The sequence below is a fragment of the Urocampus carinirostris genome, chromosome 12, assembly GCF_059441175.1.
Source record: "Urocampus carinirostris isolate Australia breed hairy pipefish chromosome 12, RoL_Ucar_1.0, whole genome shotgun sequence".
Classification (NCBI taxonomy): Eukaryota; Metazoa; Chordata; class Actinopteri; order Syngnathiformes; family Syngnathidae; genus Urocampus; species Urocampus carinirostris.
This window is the reverse complement of record NC_142360.1, coordinates 39,658,268-39,680,925: the sequence shown is the minus strand read 5'-3', so window position 1 is coordinate 39,680,925 and position 22,658 is coordinate 39,658,268. Positions and strand designations below refer to the sequence as shown.

Here is a 22,658-nt window from a genome sequence, read left to right as displayed (position 1 = left end):
CTATCTAGACATCTGTCTATCTAGACATCTATCTATCTATATTTGACAGGTAGATAGGTAGATGGATAGATGAATAGATCATTTCCACCCTCCAACATCCAAGAATTCCATTTTACCTAATAAAGTAAAATTGCTTTGAATTGTATGTGCAAACCCTCCCCGCCTTTGCGGTCAAGCAGTTACTCATTGCAACCAGTCTGCTGGTCTGCTCCACATCCACTTCCAGGAATGTCGGCCATTTGTCGGGAAAACCTCTTTTGTCTTTTGTTGCCGTGTGTCCGCATCACGTGTCCGTGTCACCGTCACTCGGAAGGACAGACGTGTTGTGGTGTTATGCATTTAGACGTGTTGGGAATTTATTAGTCATTAAATAGAGGGTGGTCTAGACCTGGTGTTGGCTTTCGGGGCAACGGTGTATATGCTCATATTTGGGACATTGAGTTTTGTATACAAAGGGGATGGCTCAATTGAGTTTTCTTCTTTTTTTCCATTCCTTTGTGTGTTCTTCTTATGTGACTATTGTACTTTTTGTATGTGAATTTCTCAACCCCAGATATGAAAACTGCCAAAAAATGTCACGACCAGAACAGAATCAGGACCCAAATGCGTAGCGTTAACCACAAGTTTATTGATAGGAAGACGAAGGGCAGCGAGATGGCGGTGTCAAGGACGGAAAAACAGGTCGATAGCCGGGACGGGAGAGCAAAACGTGGTCAGGATCAAAAACAGGTCATAGCCGGAGACAAACGGGGAGATCAGGAATGAACGGGTGAAAAAGCAAGACCGATGGGAGTCAAAAAAGCAAGACCGATGGGAGTCAAAAATGCTTGCCTTTTGAAAACAGAGGTTCGCTGACGGACTGACCACAGGCGAGTGAAAGGACCGATCTTATGTAAAACGGTAAACCAATCAGGAAGCCCGCAGCGGCTGGTGCTAAACGAGTGGGCACCCGTGATAATAATCAGTCATTTTTGTTTGTTGTGTTTTAAAAAATGAGAAAGAAAGAAAAACATTAAAAATTACGTTACAAAAAAAAATGCTGGCCTCCCTTGTGGCCTAAAACCGCCACTGCTGGCGATGCCACAGCCGTTCGCTGGGTCTTTTTTGGGTCAGTCCATACTGTCATGACCACCACAAAGGGTAGACCCAATCGCGTAACGTTTCTCACAAATTTATTAAGATATCGAAGAAGGGCAGGGCCAGCGATTTGGTGCTCGCTGGACGCAGGAAGCAAGCCACCCACGAAAGTGGATCTTCTGGAGCGAGAGATTGTGGTGTCGGAAAAAACAGGTCGATAACCGGGACAGAGGAGCAAAACATGGTTGGGATCAAAAACGAGTCGTAAGCTGGGACGGGAGAGCAAAACGTGGTCAGGACCAAAAAACAGGTCATAGCCGGAGACAAACAGGGAGATCAGGAATGGACGGGTGTAAAACCGGTGAAAAAGCAAGACTGACGGAAGTCAAAAATGCTTGCTTTTTGAAAACAGAGGTTCGCTGACGGACTGACCACAGGCGAGTGAAAGGACCGATCTTATGTAAAACGGTAAACCAATCAGGAAGCCCCGCAGCTTATGAAAACAGAGGTGACGCCACTGTCGCTAAACAGAGACACGAAAGCCGGGGGGAATTGGAGAGGAGGCGGACTTGCTAACACGAGGTGGTGTATCCCTGGATTTTCACAAAGAAAAGTTTTCCATCTGCCGCAGGGATGTCGAATTTTTGGACTGGCGTGACGTCATCCACTCCGCTACAAGCACCCCTAGGGCATCATGTTCATCTGTTAATAAACAACGGGGTAGACTGCTGGAAGTGTGAATTTCCCTACGGGGATGAAAAAAGTATCTATCTAAATCTCAAATAAAACAGGATGAGAGTGTGTAACATTTGGAGACCTACTTAGCTTATGAGTTAGTGAAGATGGAGTATTGTACTTTCATATCGAAAAAGAACTGAATAAAAATGTCATTTATTAAGTTTGAGTTGGGTTTAGGCAACTGCAAAAATCCCGTTTGAAGGGTGATATACAGTAAAATCCCCATCCGAAACACACACTTGCATTGGCTTGTCATCGTTCCTCGAAGATTAAAGGAAACTTAAAGGAATCTGGACGTATAAATTGAGAATTTTGCTTGGTTTGTTGGTAAAATTGGTTAAGTCTCCGTTTCAGAGCAATTGATGGAGCTAAAAATAAACAGACAAGGACCTTCCTTCAGTGCACCCTCTCCTTTCTTACACACAACCCATTCGTTAAAAACAAACAATGTGTTCAATGATTCCAATCAAAACTATTACAAATAAATCAAAATGGCACCTTTGTCAACAACGCTTCTCTTCTGCCTCAACACCAAAATACCCGGGGCATTACCTGGTGCTGAGAGACGCTTTGGCCTTTACACAAATGCTCAACCTTTATTTTTGAAAGTCATTACGTTGAGAAAGGTCAAGATGAATCCGGTCCTGTTGAATCCACCAACATTTTGTCTATCAATACTATGCAGCAGCACGACATCAATCACAGATTGAGGGTGCAAGTCTTAACAGTTTTCTCACACGGTTGACGTGTGTTTACACAGGAGTGAACCAGTTTCTAGATCATAGAGGGAGATGAAAACCTCAACCCCAGATTATTTTGAAGCCACTAAGTATTGAGGCAACAGTATCCACAACATCAATGGCAGCATTCGTGGTCCAAGAGGCAAACGAGGGCTGCTTTGGCTCCCTGTTCCTGCAAGGATCTTCAACTTCGTAATTTTCATTTCTTTTTTCTTTTAGGCTGTCTGGTATCCGGCCCTTGAGGGAGAGGCTACGTTAGGGTCTGGCGCGCCTCTGTCCACCAAAGGCCGCTATTCAGTTTGTAATAGGGATTTTAATTTCCGCGGGTGATTTTCATTTCCACCTTTGTTTTACCATCACATTTTTCCAAAGCTTTCCGAAGGTTTTTTTAATTGTTTTTTATTCAGACAGATTTTTTTTTTTTTTTTTACCATTTGTTTGTTATTCGGCATTTTTGTGATTAAATGCAATCAGTTTTTATCAATGTGAGGTAATTGCTCTCCTGCGTTTGGGTCCACTGACAAAATCACAACAAAAATGTCTGCCTTGTATAAAGACACTGGGCGGTTTAACCATTTATATTACAGGCTAATCCTTCAAAGATTTTTGGAAGAATTGATCCTGTTTTTAACAGCGGTGGACTGTTGGGGCCTGCAAGGCCTTCTCTGCTGGCCTAAAAATATCTCTTATGATGTTGATTTTATTTTCTATATTAATACTTACTAAATTATTCCAACTTGTCTGGTAAGCTTCCTTTCATTTATTATAAGTGGCTTAGGAGGTAGAGCGCTCGTCTTGGGATCAAGAGATCGCAGTTCGAATCCCGGCTCCTCCGTGTTACATGTGGAAGTGTCCTTGGGTAAGACACTGAACCCCTAATACCCCCAATAAGCAGGTTACATGGCTGCACAGCCGCTATTGGGAAATGTGAAGCTCAATGTAAAGCACTTTGGGAAGTCTTGACTTGAAAAGCGCTATAGAAATGCAGATCATTTCATGTACCATATAACATGTTAAACGACATAAATAAACTCGTTTGTAAAAAAAAAATATAGTGTAAGATTTTTTTATATTTCGTAATACGAAAATACGACAGGGAACCTGTTGTGGGTTCAAATCCAGCTCCAGACTTCCTGTGCGGAGTTTGTATGTTCTCCCCGTGCTTGCGTGGGTTTCCTCCGGGCACTCCGGTTTCCTCCCACATTCCAAAAACATGCATTTCAGGTGAATCGGCCGGTCCAAAATTGTCCCTCGGTGTGAATGAGCGATTGAGTTGTCTGTCCCCGTGTGCCCTGTGATTGGCTGGCAACCAGTTCAGGGTGTCCCCTGCCCACTGCCCGATGATTGCTGAAATGGGCTCCAGCACCCCGCGACCCTACTGAGGATAAGCGGTGCAGCTAATGAGATGAGAATAGAATAAAATAGAATATATCTTTATTGTCATTGTTACAAAATGGGTTAACGTATTGTGACAACGAAATTGGGCATGACACTCCAGTTTCACACATTCACAGTGAGGTAAAAAAAAACAAGGGGATAAAGGAACAGAGAAAATAAGGTTATAAAACAAGGAGGATAAGGTTTTAGTTATAATTTACATGATATTTACACAAGAAATGTCGGCATGTAGGATGTTACATACAGTTTGGTATCGTAAGGGTTTGTGCAATATGCATTTGGTGCAAAAAAATAGTCAACATTGTGCAAGGTGAGCAGTAAACATAGTGCAGTCAACATATGGTGCGTGCGTAATGACGTCTCTCAATAGAAAACGTCTTACCGCAATTTCACAAGTAAGAGCGCTATAAAATTGACAAATCTTAACAAAAAGGAAGAGAAAACACCAAAAAGGATGCATGGGGAAAAAAGAAATACAAGGTCATACCTGTCAAGCCCCAGGACTCCATGCCCTTACAAACTGTCGTATTTTCCCTTACAAAATACAAAATAATCTTACACCCTATTTTTTTTTTCAAACGTTTTTATGTTGTTTAACATGTTTTATTGTACATGTGTTTCGTTATATCGTATATATATTGTTAATGAACATTTTGTTGTGAGATACTGAGTTGCTCGACATGAATGAAGTTTATTGTAAAAAAAGTTCAAAAATGAAGTCGCTTGGATGTTCATTGTAAAAGGAAAAAATACATGCAAATATAATTTTCTTATTCAAATTATGAATTCATTTTCTGCATTAAATTATTGTTGGTAATATACTGATCAAAGGGATAACCACAAACCTGTCTTTTTTCATTTTCTCCTTTTATACTTCACTTTTTTCTTAACTTCTTTATACAACATCATAATTCGTCATATAATGCACCAAGAGCCGTTGGAGAGCCGGCTCTCTTGAATGAGTTGAGCCGAAAAAGCCGGTTCTCTAAAAAGAGACGGACTTCCTTTCACTACACAATGATGTTTTTTAAGACCACATGTATTTCAAATTGACTCAATCAACCCCGCCTGTTGTTTTCAGATCAGAATGACCTACGGCGTTTTCATTCAGGTTCGGCCATTGCGACTCTATGATTGTATCCAAAGAAAATTCAAAACTATGTTGTCATGTAGGCCCACTGCTCTGCTTTCGCTTTTTTAACGTGTGATCGGAATGATGCATGATGGGAAATCCCCAGGCGGCAGACGCATGCGCACAGTTGCATCAAAGTGCTGGCTTCGTTTGCAACAGAAAAAAACTACCGAGATAGAGGTTACCGCGGCGAACTCATTTGACTTGATTGATTTGCTGTTTCGTGATCGTCAGGGTATACCAGATGGTACCCATCATTGACAAATTTGCGTTTTTTCGTACAGATTTTCTTGTACGTCTTAAAATGCATAAAAAACGTACTTTGTACGGCAAAAACGTACAAGTTGACAGGTATGCAAGGTCTTCGTGTTGCGGAAAAACGGAACTAATAATCGCTCCTTGTTGCTCTACAGGCGTTTAAATCTGACGGACAGGGCGGGCTTCTCTAAATTTTCAAAAAAACATGGCGTCCAGAAGAACAACAAACCATCTTTCCAGTGCCTCAAGTACTGTGGAGGAGGCTAAAAGGTAATATTCTCATGGATTATATTTTAACTTAATGTTGCAAATGAAACTCGTATAACCTCTTCGTCCTAATCTCAACCCGGGTGTCCCGTTTTGGTTATGAAGTGGGTGCGGCGCCAATGCTTGCAACAAGAAAACAACGGCGAGAAAAAAACCTCTTAATTCTTCCAAATGTAAGTTTTTATCATTTCGATTGGTAACATAAAATGGTGTAAATACAGTGTTTTCCATAGGATTTTGTGAGACACAATCTCGGGCGGTCCTGGACCATGCAATTTCCTTGTTTCGTGATAATAAACCTTGTGACTACATCGCGGCACCTATTTACTCACAGCGAGACAGACAGACTATGTATAACACTACACAAATCTACTATCTGAATTCATTAAAACGGTTAAGAATGGTGCATATTAACTAATACACCAATTAACCAAATGTCAAAGAGGACATAAAAAGGGTGCAAGCGAGGAAACCATGGCATTCGCGATCTTTTTTAAAAAAAATGATAAATCTTTAAGTCATTTTAGATACTTTATTCATCCCCATAAGGAAATTCGCACTTCCTGAGATCATTTCTTCCTCATGCCATGAGGCTCTTTAACTCCACCCAGGGGAATAAAAGCCCTCATTTAACCCCACCCCCACATTTGCATATTGCCCCTGTTTTAGTGTGTATTTCCGGAGCACTATTTAAATACTCTATAGCAAAACGTTATATTGGGTATTTTTGTATTCTATATCTTTATTTTGTTGTTTTTATTTTTCAACACAAGGATTATTATTATTTTTATTATTTTTGCATCTTTCTATATTTAAAAATATTTTTGAGTTCTGCAAATTTAGGAGAGGATGGGACTAATTAAGCCCTCGAGAGGCTTGATAGTGTATGGGGAAACCCTGTTGTAAATGTTTGTTCTGTCATCCTTTATTAGCAAACGTGGATGCTGTCCCGGTTCCATGCGCGCAGGCTGTTGAGGGTGCGTCCGTTTCAAGGGTAAGTCATGTTTACGGCCTACCGATATTTTGTTTTTGTTTGATCAGCTCTGGATTTTTCCCTTGAGGGTCCTAGAAAATTGACGTTGAAAGTGCTTAAATTTGGCTACGGACTATGAACACTCTTTTTGCTCATTTTCTGCAGAAAACATGTTGGTGCCACAAATCTTGTGCCTCTACTGTAGATGTGAATCCAAAATGTAGAATACAGTAATCCCTCGGTGATCGCGGTTAATGGGGACTGAGACCACCCGCGAAAACTGAAAATTCGCGAAGTAGCGGCGCCCCTTCAAAAATGCTTAAAAAACGTATACAGGTATACAGTATACCCCCCCTGTATACAGTACACTATATAGAATACGGGTAGAGAGAGAGAGTGAAATTCATGTTATAGCAAAAAAACTAATATATGTTGTATGCACACGGAATAGGACTGTGGCGAAACCACTACGAACCATTCAGAATGATTGTGTTAACCGCTCTCAACCACATGCAGCCATTGCAGTTTATTTCGCTTGTTAACACTACCGGTTACATATTGAAAATAAAAACAGTGAAAATGTGATATTTGATGAGCTAGCGGCATCGAACGACTTTTACAACAAATACACGAAACCGCACACAATTAGCCGTGTTTAGGTAGTACAAACAACCGCTCCCTTTTGGTATAATAAAGTCAAACTTGAGTTGAAATGTGACAGAAGAGAATATACTTACGATAGTCGCCGAGTTCCTCCATGATAAACTGAGCGCCACATAAGAAGGGGATGAGGTGGGAGGAGTTAAAGGAAGGGGGGTGAGCGAAGCGGTAACTCACCATGACTAAGCATTGTGTCAGGGCCTCCCCTTCACAATAAGAGTGTCCAAACTGTGTCCTCAGTTGACATAAGCTCGCGTTTAATGGCGTCAAGTCAATAAATGCTTTTATTGAGAAGTTAAGGTATACTTTTTTAGACCCGCGAAGCTCTGAACCCGCAAAAGTGGAACCGCAAACTAGCGAGGTTCCACTGTACATATCCATCCCTACTTGTCTATAGAAAATAAACTCGCTGTCTTGTTTATAATCGCATAACCATTTTTCTCCACCTTCCACACAGAATAACTCACTGAAGAGCGATTCATTGATGTCACAACCGAAACCCTCCTCTGGTAAAAAAGTGCAAACTGGATCCTCCCCACGATGCTCCATGGGCTCGGCATCTTTTAGAACTAGTATGTAATGCATTCATCCTTTCAAATGTTAAAGTGGACTCTATCCTAATTGACAGTTTGATGAAAATGCATCGTCTTAAAACTGGTCATTTTGCAATGTTTGGTACGTTACTTTAAAGTAGTAATTAGTTACTCACTACTTCCGAATTTGGAACGGCGTGACCTGAAGCCCACTCAGTGAAAATCTTTATTGCACTCGATAAATGTAACTTGTATTTAATCATATAAAGTCCTTTATGGTAAAATGTATAAAATCCTTCACACCGTTATTGGGAAAAATATTGGTGTTATTCATAACAGCACTACTCATTAGACAACTATTTTAGAAAATTAGTATATAATCAAGCAAATTAACACTCACTTGTTATTTATTACTCTTCACAGAATGATAAATTGTTAAAGTGCACCTCAAACAATGCTCTTATCTAAATTGAAAAATGTCATACCAATAGAAATTGAATCACTTTTTTGTAAATATGAATTTCGATAAGTTCCCATTTGTGAGTTATGATTATTTTTTGCTTCTCGATGATTTATTGCTGCATTTAATTGAGTGACTTTAACAATTATTTTAAATGTCTAAGAATATTTCATTTGTTTGCTTCTTTTTAGCCAAGGGGAAAATGGTGCCATCAAGGTACCTTCAATCTGCTGCAAAGTCGTCTCTATCTGAGGTATACAAAGTCTTTTGAAATACACTCTTTTCTGAACCGCCTTCAATTAATCACCTTCAGTTGTACTGCGGTAGAGCCGAGCTATTTCTAATGAGATTGAATATGATTTCCTCCACAGACGATGCCCTCTCACAACAGTTCAGGCAGTTCCCTGCACAAGTTCTTGTCACCTAAAACCAACACTTCCAAGGCCACCCCACCCAGGTTCTCCATGGGGCCACCAACTTCCCTACCATGTAAGAACAAAAGGGTACTCCAGTGCCGTGAATAAGTAGTTGCCCACTTCCTGATAATTGTGTTTTTTGCATATTTATCACTCATAAATGTTTCAAATCATAAACCAATTTTCATATCAAAGAAACACAGCAAATACAAAATGCACTTTTCAAATGTTAATTCCATGTTTAAAGGCAAACATTCTTCAGGCCTATGTCAAGTCATGTTTATTTGTACAGCTCTTATTCACAGAGTCTAAAAGGGCTGCACATACCACAGATTATTGCAAACCACAGACTATTATGACACTATCCCCTGATCTAAAACCTACATAAGGGCAAAGGAAAAACTCCAAAACCTCAACATGAGGAAAATGAAGAAACCTTGAGCATAAATTATAATCTACGCATCTGACGAATTTCGGAAATGTTTTGAAGATGGGAAAAGCTGTTCTAGTAATATTCTTAACGTGTGTTTGAAACATCGGGGTCAATTATGACACCTAAAGTTTTGACTGAGTCACTCTGGGTGATATTACATTTGTCGATGTTCAGAGCAGTTTTTGAGCCCACACTTGTTAAATCACAAAGTAACTGAGACTAACAGCAGTTTTGGGAAAGCTAAGTTCAATTCCACAGGCCACACACAAAATGAATTGCTACCACCTGTGATGAATTAAGAATTCTTTAAAATTGAGTCTGTTAGACATAGTGAAGTAGGCTCAAAAATCTTAAGAGCACAGTTAGCATGCCTCAATCCAAAGAAATTCCAGAAGAAATCGGGGGGGGAAAGTGATTGAAATCTTATTAGTCTGCAAAAACTCACAAAGCAATTTCCAAGGCTCCAGGGGTCCGGCGAACCACTATAAGAGCCATTATCCAAAGGCACACAAAATTCGAAAGGGTGGCAATTTAGCCAAATTATTATCTAATTAGTCTTTGTCAAGCCTCCCTGTCACGATCTCCCATCTCTCGTTCCGTCGTCCGTCCACGTCTTTTCAAAAGCCGGCGCGTCGGCCAATGGAGCGGGTCAGGTGCCAGCTTCACCACCTCCTCGCCGAAAGGCGCCGCCACATCTAAAAAACTCACAACAAGAAAGCTGATCAGCCAAACAATGTCTCCTTTGTCGCGTCACAGGCTCCTCCGGCGTCAGCCCTTGTCCCTGTTCTTGCTGTTTTTCTGTAAACATCATTCTTGTCTAGGCTACAATGACCTCGCCCCACAGCTCAGCCAGTGAATATATTTAGTATTTAAATGTAATTTGTATTTGATTGTAAAAATCCCTTATAGTCAAAAATATATAAAATATAAAATCCTTCAATATGAAAAACAACTAATCAGTGAGGTGACATTCGTTTTCATAGTACTGTATCTTTTTAAGAAAACTGAGTGAAATTTCAGTACTTGTTTTTGTACTCATTCGAAAGTCTAGATGTGTTTTCTATTTAAAAATGTAAAAGCATCCTTTTTTCAGCCAAAGCATCACATCATGATGAGTCTGCACTCTTGCGGAGGACGATCCTGCAGTCATCCTTCATAAATGGACCATGCCCGCGGCCCAATTTGGATATTTCGGACATCAGAGGTAAACTGAGTAGTCTTGATTAAAAATCTGACAACCCTCTTATGTTTTTTTTGATCAATTTTTTAAAGTTAGTGCAGAAAAGACCGAGACTAGCCAAGAAGATGACCAGCTGGACGTTGAAAGTCAAACCATGCTCCTGGCTTACCTGACTGCAAAGGTGAGCTCCTTAAAAGTGGACCAGGGACCACCAACCATGAGTTTGTTCTCTTGACAGGGTTTGTACTGGTGCTTGAAATCCTTAAAAATGCTTGAATTTAAATGTTGTGTTTTCAAGGTCAGGAAAAAGCTTACATTTTGGGTGAAGCACTTGAAAGTGCTTGAAATTGTTGCCATTGCTATGTTTCCGGCAGTCTGACTTTAGACCACACAATAAATAGACATAATATAGTTTTTTGTTTTTTTTTAAAAACTGCATGATAATGACTCTAACACACCTGCTCTCAGTCATTATGGCGTTGTCATGTAAAGCGTCACCGCCCCCTACTGGTTGCACCAAAAGAGGGCACCTCTATTTAGAAAACCATTTTTTTGGCTCGATTCACTGAGAAGAGCTGGCTTTTTGGCTATCAAACGGCTTTAGCTTTCTCCTTATTGGCCCACATCTCCCTGCAAGATGGTGTGCCGGCTCCTCCTATGGGCGCGCCAATGAAGCCCTTTGGGCTTCACCATCTCAGAGAAGAGTGTCGCGATGTCTGGAATACTCAAAACACAGAGCGTTTCTACGTCATCAGGGCCTTGTTCTCAAAACAACGCCTGCCGTCCTCCGTCTGGATGTGCTGATTATCTTATCAGCAGTACGTCCCGTTCTGTAAACATCTTCCACCACTCGTGCCTGCCCTGGACTTTCACTGCTCATTGAATAAAGGCACAGTCGGTAAATAACTACAGCATTAAACGCAATAAATGTAACTTGTATTCAATCATATAAAATCCTTTATAGTCAAATGTATCAAATCCTTCAATAGGAACAGCGTAAACTGGCATTAAGTATATGCTAGCAGCGAGATAGCTACACCAAAAGTTGTTCTGATAAGCGCTAGAATTCTTCCCTTGAAGGTACTGGAAGCCTTGAAAGTGCTTGAATTTGGCTGTGAAAAGGTGTAAAAACCCTGTCTCAGGCATAATGTGATTGTGCGGTCGCTTGAGTCTAGATGCAGCATAACATGGCCCAAGAGAAGATAAAGGCAGAGGCTAGGCTGCTGATGCTGACGGAGAAAGTGGAGGAACAGCGCCGCCAGGTAGCCGAGAAGAAACGCATCTACCTCCTCCAGAAGAAGAGAAAGCAGGCTAATGAGCTCTTGGATCTGCAGGTCAGTGAATGTCAAATCCGGGGAAAGCCATCTTTTGCTATTTGTTGTATGTCCGAGGAGGAGGTGTGTATTTTTTAAATAATTCATTAGGTCTTTCCTTAGTAGCAATTTTTTTTTTCTATTGACTTGGTCTTGAATTTATTTCAAAAGGTATCAAAGTCTTAATCCAACTCCCCTTAAGAGGTAGGAAACCTGGATTAAAGCATATATCATTTGCACATTTATCACCTAAGATTCAACCAAAAACTTGATAGATACTTTATTCATCCTCGTAGGGAAATTCACACTTCCAGCAGTATCGTGTTGAAAAATAAGATATAGAATCAGTGTTCATTTGAGCTGTGAAAAGTGATGGGTCCCGGGGACTAGCATGCTCAAAAATCTTTGGGTCCCAACAGAGATCTATGGCTCCCCAAAATTTAGTCTTATCGAGGTTGAAATTGTAAATCGGCGACAAATATATAATCTATATATTCATTCAGTTTTAGTCATCATGGTTTATTGGTAATACAAATCAGTTATCACTTCAAGATTTTTCAGTTTACAAAAATATTGTACATTATACAAAATAATATTGCTGAAATATTAGTCGATATATTCATGCAGTTTTAATCATCACAGTTAATTGGTAATACAAAAGGAGTTATCACTTTAGATTTTTCAGTTTGGTTTGCTGTCCCGCCACAGTTGTAATGCTTCTCAAGGTCCAATCCATTATCATCCCCCTCATAGCGTAGCCAGGAATATAATTTAGTCCATTTTGGCAGAAAAGTCCCTTTCTTGCTAGGAGTTTTCTTTTGTTTATTTTCTTTCGTCGAATCGTTAGCTTCAACACACATGTTTTCCTTGCCGCAATCTTCTGAATTTCTCCGCCGTTTTTTTCGTGCCGGAATTAATGCCGTTGTTATCACTCTCTGCATTATGTTTCGACTTATTACTGACACTGAAGAAATGACCAATTTTGTGTTGATTTGCGCCTAATACTAACTATTTTTTCTGAGGCATACTTCTCTTTCACTCGACGACAAGCACCACAACAATGACGTAATCTTGAAACGAGATCTCGTTTGCCGAGATCGGCGAAAACTCGAACCGCGAGACCAAAACAACAATGGCGGATCTGCATGACGAAAAGTTTGGAGTGCGGTAAATCTATGTTGGAAAAAAAGTAATTGGGTAATAATGACAATTTTGTGTCAAAAAAGTTGCGTCCCAGGGACGCACGTTGATTTGACACTATGCGTCCCCAGCAAAAATGATGCATCTAGGACGCAGGGACGCGGGCAAACCAGATCACTGTAGAATACAAAAATACCCAATATAACGTGTTGATCTAGAGTATTTAAAGAATGCTACGAAAAATACACACTAATAATAATAGGGTAATGTGCAAATGTGGGGGTGGGGTTTAATGTGGGCTTTTACTCCCCCGGGTGGAGTTAAAGAGCCTCATGGCATGAGGAAGAAATGATCTCCTCAGTCTGTCTAATATGTTTTGAAAGGTGTTAACATTTTTCATATTTTTGGACGGATACAAATTTCGATGCACATCAAATGAAATGTATCGCTTTCTTTTTGTCTTATATGTCGAAATGTAATATTATCCTTGGAGAAGGCGGTAGGAAAAGCGTGTCTTGCACACTCGCAGGTGTATAGCATATATTTGTGTGTATATTTTGGTTTATTTGACACACTTTATTGTTTTGCACAATAGAATAATCAATATTTGAAGAGGGGGAAATTCAAATCGTGTTTTTTAGAAATCCAATTCATCGATTGCTTGCAGAAATAATCGATCGATTTAAATAAAAAGATCGTTAGTTGTAGCTGATGTTCTGATAAGAGCTCATTTCAGTTTCCCGCCCTATTTGCTCTACAGTAAAACCCCTACTTTTCTGCAGAAAGTCCCACGATAGCAGCTTTTGACGAAGTAGAATCCTTTATAAAATAAATCTATCTACCCTGGTCATATCCCTCGAGAGGGGTGACTGACGGCAAGGCAAACATACACAAAATCAAAAAGGGAAAAGTAGCAAAACATTTTGGACCATGGCCAACCCAAATGCCCTAACGCCCAAACAAGTTAAGCACCCCGGCACCTGAGTCTGTCATGCTTTCGTCCCTCCAGGGACACGAGAAAGCGGCCATGTCACTCGGGTCAGGGTGACACAACACACTCATCTGTTCAACAGCAGGCCCTGACAGCTTTCGCTGGTTTACCCCTGCCGCATCATACAGGTGCCCTGCCCATCCGAAGACAGAAAAAGAAATTTACTGGCTCAAGTATTTGTTACCATATAAAAGTATTGTACACTGCTGCTTGAAAACGAGGGAAATGCTTGAACGTTTTTTTCAAGATTTTCAAGAAATTTGGCGATATGCTTTTTAAATGATTGAAATTGTTTGCCTGTTTCTGGGCAGTCGGACTCGATGACCACACATTAAATAAAACAAGACCCCTTAAAAAATGGGCCGGCACAGCAGGTGAGTGCTTAGCGCATTTGCGACAGTTCTGAGGCCATCAGTTCAAATCCAGCTATCAGAGTTCCTGTGCAGAGTTTGCATGTTCTCCCCGTACCTGTGTGGTTTTCCTCCAGGCACTTTGGTAAATTGGCTGTTCCAAATTGTCCCTAGGTGTGAATGAGCGAGTGAGTTGTCCGTCTCTGTTCCCTGCCCACTGCCTGAAGATAGCTGGGATGGGCTACAGTAGACCCGTGACCCTACTGAGGATAAGCGGTGCAGATGATGGATGGATGCTTAAAAATGATGCTGACACTGCTCTCTTGTGGCTTTGCTGTGCTATTGCATTGCATCTAATGTGTGAAATATAGCAAAAATACTTGTATTGCCGGACTTGGTTAGAAATATTTTTCCCCTTAGGCTCCTTTTTGACAGTATTTTAACCATATTTAAGTGGACAGTATATGACTTTTATGCACCTTCTCTTAAATGTTTTTAACCAAAGGTTGTTAAATAAATGCTGTCTGTCTAATTCTCCATTTCTGAATTTTCAGATTGCCGCTTTGACTTCTGTGGCCGAAGCTGCCAAGCAGTTCACAGAATCCTACCAGACTCTGGCCTCAGGTGTGGACAATACCTGCCACGAGCTGACCGTCAGAAACGTGCATATTGCCGGCGACGGGCTGGAATTTCTCGGTTGGTGGTACTCTGAATTTTAATTTCAATCGGGGAACTGTAAAATAGGGATTGACGGATATGGGTTCTTCAGGGCCGATAACTGATATTTGGGACCTATATTAATTTCCTGTAAAAGCTTAAAAATTGGCGTAAGGAGTCTTCGATGATGCTTCAAGAAACTACAAATATTTGCTATAAATTCAATATAACTTTAATAGCTTTCTTCAACCTTTGACAGAAAACTGATGTTATGATAAGAGCTCATTTCAGTCTCCACCCTGAAACAAGTTTACTGCACTTTGTCTTAATCACAAACATGCCTTTCTATCATGGACACAGGCAAGTCGAGACAAGTTAGCTGAGCTGCCATGTTTCTTAGGTTAGGTGTTAGGCTAGGGTGTCGGCTCCTTAGGGTAAACTCAAAAAATGTGCTAGAAATAAGTAAAACAAAAAGTTCAGCAGTCTAAGATTGAATTCACTCTGGTTCAGAGCAATCAATGTCATTAAAACAAGTCCAAAATTTGGCACAGTTTTCTGCTTTCTATACATACAGTACTTTCTTTTTTTTTGTCTTCCGTATTGAACTCCATAATTGCCCAACACCTTTTCCATGTTTGTAAGTGACCTATTGAAGCTCCGCGTGCCTTGTTGAAGCAGAATGGCAGAATTCATGTCAGTTTTCAGCAGCCCATTGTTGGAATGTAATATTTAATTTGTACAGTTTACCAAATTGTTCAAATTAGTTATCTGACTCCATTAACCAAACACAACCCGCATTCTCCTAACAATGCGCGCTCGTTTCTTGATGGGAAAAGATGGACAAGAATAGCCGACATTTTCACACAGGGGCAGACTTAATTTCTGATATAATTTAGCTAAGTGAACTCCATTGAATATATGGCCGAATAAGTGTCACTCGAGTCTCCGTCAACCCTCCTCTCTCGATCTTCTTTCTTTTCCTCTTCTGCACACGCTGGTGTGCCGGCTCCTCCCATGGGCGTGCCAATGAAAGCCCCCACGTGGGGTCCACCCCCTCGCCTCGATGTCTGGAAAAACTCAAAACAGGAGAGCGTTTCTACGCCTGCCGTCCCCCCCGTCACAAAATTCCCCAGCCAAAACATTCCGCATCCGGATCAGCGTGACCTGTCATTGAACTTCAGCCCAGTCAGTGAAAGTCTTCATTGCACTCGATAAATGTAACTTGCATTTAATCGTATAAAATCCTTCACCATTGACACAAAAAGATCATAGATGGGAGCAGCGCAAACTAGCAGAACATTGGTGCTAGCAGCAAGATAGCAACTTCATTTTAGTCACAAGTCAAGTCACATTTATTTATGACGCCCTTAATCACAAAAATGTCTCAAAAGACTGCACAGGATTACAATGACACAATTACCTGATTTTAAACCAACATGCGGGCAAGGAACAACTCAAAACTAGCGTGAGGAAAAAGAGAAACCTTGAGAAAGGACCTCACAAGTGGTAATCCCCCTTCCAGGATGACCAGGGTGAATCACAATTAGCATTACTATACATAAGCATAGTAAACACTAGGTAACATGTTGAAAATTTGTCCGGAAAGTGCATGACAGCAGCGACGCTCCCAGCCTGTAAAGTAGTCCAGAAAGTCTATGACGGCCACGACGCAGTTTCCCTATCTCTGCCAGCTGGTCCATGCAGGTGTTCACATGCTTCAGGTCAAACACTGGTCCACTGACTCATCTCAAATCGTTCTTTTCCTTCGTATCACCACCAGGCAGGCAGTCGGAAAAAGACAGGACAATACAGAATATGAGGTGGGCATCAATCATAAGCTTGAAGGTACTAGGAGAAATTTAAAGAAATGGCCTTGAAAGTGCTTGAATTTGGCCATGAAAAAGGTGCCGCAATATTTTTTTTAGGTGGCCAGTTGTTCCGTCCGACCTACACCAGCCCATCTCAGTCACGGACGAGTGCCTCTGATTGGCCAGCGCTGTAAAAGTTTCAGTTGGCTAAACACTCCATCCCTCCAATAACAAACTCTAAATCCTTTGAAAAAAAAACGCAGTGTCTTGCGATGACACAACGTCGCAATACCGGTCCGGTTAATCGGGCAGCCCCACTGTCAACATGGCTAAATGTCCCGAATTCCCCCACAGGTAAAGCGGAGGCGTGTTTGAAGGAAAGCGAGTCCCTCTTTGAAGGCTGCACGGAAGAAAAATACCAGGATGACGGTATCGCTCTGGAGTGCCTCAAAGACGTGAAGAAGTCTTCTGAAGTCTTGAGTCAGGAGTTGCCAAGGTAGGTGCTCCAACTAAAATCTCGTGAGTAGAAATGACAATTTTAGGGCAAAAACCGTCAACGGAGTGAAACGGAGACAAAAATGGGATAGAATTGAATCTTCTCGATTGGTATTGATGACGACCTAGTGGAAATTGTTGGTAATGAGATGAGACATGGCAATCCAGGATAAGGTAAGACGTGGGAGACTAGCTGGAGAGCCATTCGCCCACATGTATCAATTATGCGGGTCGCGGGCCAGACAAGGCCCGCCAAGAGATTAATCCGGCCCGCGAAACATTGCCGAGAGAAGCACAAGAGAAAAATGAGATGCAGTTTTATATAGGTCTAGTTGATGTCGCCAAAGCCAGGCACTGATTGCAAAGCAACTAGGCTTGTCATTCTTTTACTATCTTTCTCTTTCTTATGCTCTGTCTTTCTTTTTTTCTATAAAAAGACAAAAAAGTCTCACACTTTCCTTTTTTCTTTCTCACCTGCTCTCTTTCTCCCCCCTTTTTCCATTTCTCTTTTCTCATTTTCTCTTCCTCACTTTCTTTCTCACTCTCGCACTCTTTCTCTCCCTCATGGTCTATCTCTCTCCATCTTTCTCTTGTTATTGTTTTTCTCTTTCTCAATCTCCCTTTGTCACTTTATTTTTCTTTCTGTTTCTTTTTTTCTCGTCTCCTTTTCTCTCGTGCTCTTTTCCCCTTTTTCTCTTATCTCTTCTGCCTCCCTTGTTCTCGCTCTTATTTCTTTCCTTCTCTCCTTTTCTCCCTCAATATTTTTCTTTTTAATCTATTAGTCTGGCCCTGTGAGTCTTTTTCTAGAATGTGGCCCCCAGCTTAAATGAGTTAGGCATTACACCACTGTGCGGTGCCATTTTAGTAAAAATTCACTACCAAGTTTGCACTGAATGCTAAAATGGATACAATGTAAAACAAACTATAAATGACACATTTTAAGTGGTTCGTTTATTAAATTCTCATAAATGAACGTACTTAAATTAATCCACCACGACAACAAATTGATGCTGAAGAAATTAAACTGGTGTAAGGGGAATACACAGAGTTCGTACGGGAGCTTGAAATCCTTAAAAATGCTTGAATCTTAATGTCGAGTTGTCAAGGATTGAAATGTGCTTGAATTTCAAGTGAGGTGCTTGTCAATGCTTGAAATTGTTGCCCTGTTTCTCAACAAGTCTGCCTGACACTCAGATCCGGCATAAGCGGGCTAAGCGGCTGCTTAGGGCCCCGGAACCACTAGTGGGCCCACAAGACTGGTTACCTTTTTTGGGGGCCAACATTGTCCACTCAAAAATACTTCTACAGAAATGCAACAAAAATACTACACAAGAACTACAAAACTAAATATCAAATAGAGTGCTTCAAAACGGGGGCCTCATATATTATTTTGCTTTCATTCTGAATACACAAACAATTGTATAGAATTACTACAAAAATACTACTAAATTAATACTATATATCAAAATACTACTACAGAATTTTTTACTCCGAAAATGCTGCAAAAACACAACTACAGTAATACTAAAGAAATACTACAAAGATTCTTTGAAAATACTGCTTTGGAAATGCATCAATTATACTTCTACTGAAATAAAAAAAAATATACCAACGCATAATAATGTACTATAAAAACTACTAGAGAAATATTATCACAAAAATACAACAGGTTTCGTTCTGAAATACTGCAAATTACACCTATAGCGATCCTACTAAAATCCTGTGGAAATATCACAAAGGTACAGGTAACACTACTACAAAAATACTGCAGAAATGCTACTGATGTACAACAAACATTCTTATATGGAATTACTACAAAATACAACAGAGTAGAAAAATACTTAAAGAAATAATACTACAGTAGTTCTACAAAAAAAAAAAAACATAATCAATAAAGAAAAAATGACAACCTACTACTTTGGAAATACCACGAAAATTCTACAAAAAATACTGCTTTGGAAATGCACCAATGATACTTCTGAAATTAAAAAAAACTATACCAATGCATAATACTGTAATATTAAAAAAAAACACTACAGGGGAAATATTCCTGCAAAAATACAACTGAGTTTTACAACAGAAGTACTGTATTTTCCGCACTATAAGGCGCACCTAAAAGCCTTTATTTTTTTCAAAAGCTGACCATGCGCCTTATAATACAGTGCGCCTTATATATGGATCAACATTAAGTTTTCCAACTAACTTGCAGCCGCCGACTCGATTTTCCCCCGAACGCGGAGAAGTCCGCGGTGTATGCTGGGATTTATTTACCGGCCTTTCATTGGCTTACCAATGTGTCAATCATCATTTGAATCGATCACTATTGGCTAAAGTTATTCGGGCGGATCCTTTTTATCATTTACAGGCTGGCATTGGCTGAAACGGCAAAACAAAGCCTGCAATTGGCCGAAAAAGATGAATGCGTATAGCACGTGGTTGACGGCATACAGAAAGCATTTTGTTACTATTTTGTATTTGTAAATATTTTATTCTCCTGGATTTACTACCCTCACGGATATAAGAGGACATTGGCTGCACATTATTATGAACACAACGACTTCGGTGAGCTACTCCGGGTTTTATATTGTCCCTGTATCTTGTTTCAGACTGAACTCGATGTTTCTGTGATAAGCGGTGCAGATAATGGATGGAATGGAGTGTCTATTTTTAAATTAAACTCAATTCCAAGTGTTTATTGTCGTATGCACAGTAAGGTTGCGAGCGAAAAAGAAAATAGAAACCGAGGAATGGTTGGCATTTCTTGAATCCCAAGACTTTAGCCTTCCGAACGATGGAACGATGCATTTGAGTGACATCGTACGGACACCGCATCCGCACGTGTTCTCGACACGTATTTGCGTCTTTGCAAGCTTTGGGAATGTTAAGGGGGTAAGAAGTTGGACTCAACCATCTGACTGTTTTGTCCACGTTCCCATTGTAGCGCCTTATAATCCGGTGCACCTTATGTATGTCAAAAATAGGACCAAAAACTACTTTTGGGGGGTGCGCCCTATAACCCGGTGCGCCTTATAGTGCGGAAAATACGGTGCTGCAAATTACACCTATAGCAATACTACATAAATTTTGTGGAAATATCACAAAAATACCACAAAAGTACAAGTAACACTGTACTACAAAAATACTACGGATATACAACAAACATTCTTATATGGAAATACTACAAAATACATCAGGACAAAAATACTTACTACAGTAATACTACAAAAATGCCATATTCATAAAACCACTGTAATGCTACAAAAAATACTACACGTATACAACAAACGTACTACAGAAATACTAAAAGACTACTATGGAAATACTACATAAAAAAGACTTCAAATATACTACAAAAATAAAACTACCGTAAAACTCCCAAAAACTACAGAACTTCAATAAAAATCCGACTTCAGGAATACTAAAAAAAAAAACCTAGTTATACTTAAACTAAATAAGAAAGTGCTTAAAACAGGGACCTAAGATACAATTTTGCTGAAACTCCTCCATAACATCCATTATCTGCACCGCTCATCTTCAGTAGGGTCACGGGGCTGCTGGAGCAATCCCGGCTGTCTTCGGGCAGTGGGCAGGTAACACCCGGAACTGGTTCCCAGTCAGTTGCAGGGCACATAGGGACTGTCTCACCCACTCAAAGGACAAATTCGACCAACCAATTAACTTGACATGCATGTTTTCGGAGTGTTGGAGGAAACCCACGCAAGCACGGGGAGAACATGCAAACTCCACACAGGAGGTTCGATCTCTTATAACATGTCATTCTCTAATCTGTTAGGTTTGCTGCCGAACTCGGAGAACTGTCGTCGCTGGTTTCGTGTCAAAGGGTTCTGGAGCAGCAAGCCGTGGAGGAGGAACGAATAGGCGCCGCCGTCCTCCGGGAGCTCTTCTTCTCTGCAAAATGATGTACAGTGGGAATATGTCAAAACAAGCACTTTGGATCACCACCGTGACTCTTTTCTATACTTTTATTCATGTTGTCTTGTAGCATTTTTAATGTGGATGTATGATAAAATCGTAATAAAAGCAAGTTCGAAACTAAGAAATTGCTTTATTGCCATTGTAGAGTCAAGGTTTGTACGGGTGCTTGAAATCCTTAAATAAGGCTTGTCATATTTTACTCATCTGTGGCCTCATCTCATTAGCTGCACCGCTTATCCTCAGTAGGGTCGCGGGGGTGCTGGAGCCCATCCCAGCAATCATCGGGCAGTGGGCAGGGGACACCCTGAATTGGTTGCCAGCCAATCTCAGGGCACACAGGGACAGACGACTCGCTCGCTCATTCTCACCTAGGGACAATTTGGACCGGCCAATCCACCTGAAATGCATGTCTTTGGAATGTGGGAGGAAACCGGAGTGCCCGGAGGAAACCCACGCAAGCACGGGGAGGAAATACAAACTCCGCACAGTAAGTCCGGTAGCTGGATTTGAACCCACACAGGAGGTTCCCAAGACCTTACAACTGTCATCTGTGGCCTATGTCGTTTAATTTGTAATATGTGTCCCGCCAAAAATGTTGACCGCACGATAGCCCAGCCCGTTTCTAGTAAAAAAAAAGGAAAGTTGACTGCGAGGGGCTGACAAGTGGAAAAGGTATTTTCTCACTGAAATCTGAAACTACCTAATTTGCCAAGTGATTGTGGCTGTTTTCAAAGAATATAATATCAAGAGGTAGTACGAAATGAAATGTGCTGACTACGGAAAGATAATGGGAACCTTAGATTATTAAAATGTGTCTGCAAATAAGTTAACGGCTATACGAGTTTGATTATTAAATGACAATCCTATTATTAATTTAGTTATTAGTGCACCTTAAGCTTATCAACATCCATCCATTATCTGCACTGCTTATCCTCAGTAGGGTCGCGGGGGGGCTGGAGCCCATCCCAGTTATCTTCGGGCAGTGGGCAGGGGACACCCTGAACTGGTTGCCAGCCAAGCTCATCAACATATTTGAAGTATTCCTGTCTGTAATTTCCCAGTAATGATTCCATACAACCTTGAACATCCAGCTAGGTTCAAACTTAATGGTCTGTTTGTGAAGATGTGACTTCCTAACTTTGTCAGGAAAATCCCATCCTAGTAAGTTTCATTCTGTAAAATTGACGCCCCTTTCCTATAAAACGGGGAGAGACATTTTTCGATGCTTTTTGTTGGATAACTCCTGATCAACTGGCCCAGAGTTTTCTGTTTTATTTTATTTTGAAACTTTCTAACAAAAGTCCTCAACTGAATTGCTCTCTTAAGTTTAATTTACATGAGGTCTTGATTAAGGAGAGGTGTTGTAAAAGGATAGTGGGATGTTTGGATCCGTTCTAAGGGATGGGCAGGGCACTTGTATGATGCAGCAGGGGTAAACCAGTGAAAGCTGTCGGGCCCTGCTGTTCCCAAAAAATGGCCCTCTGGCCACCTTGGCTTTCTTGGAGAATTTCAGCCCAGCCCGTTTCCAACATGGCAGTCGCAAAACATTTACAGTCGTAAATAAAAAAAGGAAAGTTGACTGAGGGGGCTGCATCTTCCAGTACAAGTGGAAAAGGTATTTTCTCACTGAAGAGTTTGTTGCGTCACCCTGATAGAACTTTCAAAAACAAAATAAATTGCTATAAAATATTTGTAGCCCACCT

At 40.7% G+C, this 22,658-nt stretch overlaps 1 protein-coding gene across 1 annotated transcript; it reads left to right on the top strand.

Moving 5' to 3' along the window:
- Positions 1–5,490: 5,490 nt before the first annotated feature.
- Positions 5,491–21,074, top strand: haus8 (HAUS augmin like complex subunit 8). Its single transcript, XM_088349603.1, has 12 exons — positions 5,491–5,613; positions 5,716–5,783; positions 6,543–6,604; positions 7,701–7,815; positions 8,428–8,489; positions 8,608–8,725; positions 10,179–10,289; positions 10,358–10,446; positions 11,441–11,599; positions 14,614–14,755; positions 16,879–17,020; positions 20,813–21,074. The coding sequence occupies exons 1-12, from the start codon at positions 5,549–5,551 to the stop codon at positions 20,937–20,939; spliced, it is 1,260 nt and encodes a 419-aa protein (XP_088205729.1). The 5' UTR covers positions 5,491–5,548; the 3' UTR covers positions 20,940–21,074.
- The last annotated feature ends 1,584 nt before the right edge of the window (positions 21,075–22,658 follow it).

What these genes read in the sequence shown, in the direction of transcription:
- haus8 (XM_088349603.1), top strand. Translation starts at nt 5,549, where the DNA reads ATGGCGTCCAGAAGAACAACAAACCATCTTTCCAGTGCCTCAAGTACT. An exon ending in ATGAGCTCTTGGATCTGCAG is followed by an intron (nt 11,600 to 14,613) that starts GTCAGTGAATGT and finishes CTGAATTTTCAG; the next exon opens with ATTGCCGCTTTGACTTCTGT. An exon ending in CGACGGGCTGGAATTTCTCG is followed by an intron (nt 14,756 to 16,878) that starts GTTGGTGGTACT and finishes ATTCCCCCACAG; the next exon opens with GTAAAGCGGAGGCGTGTTTG.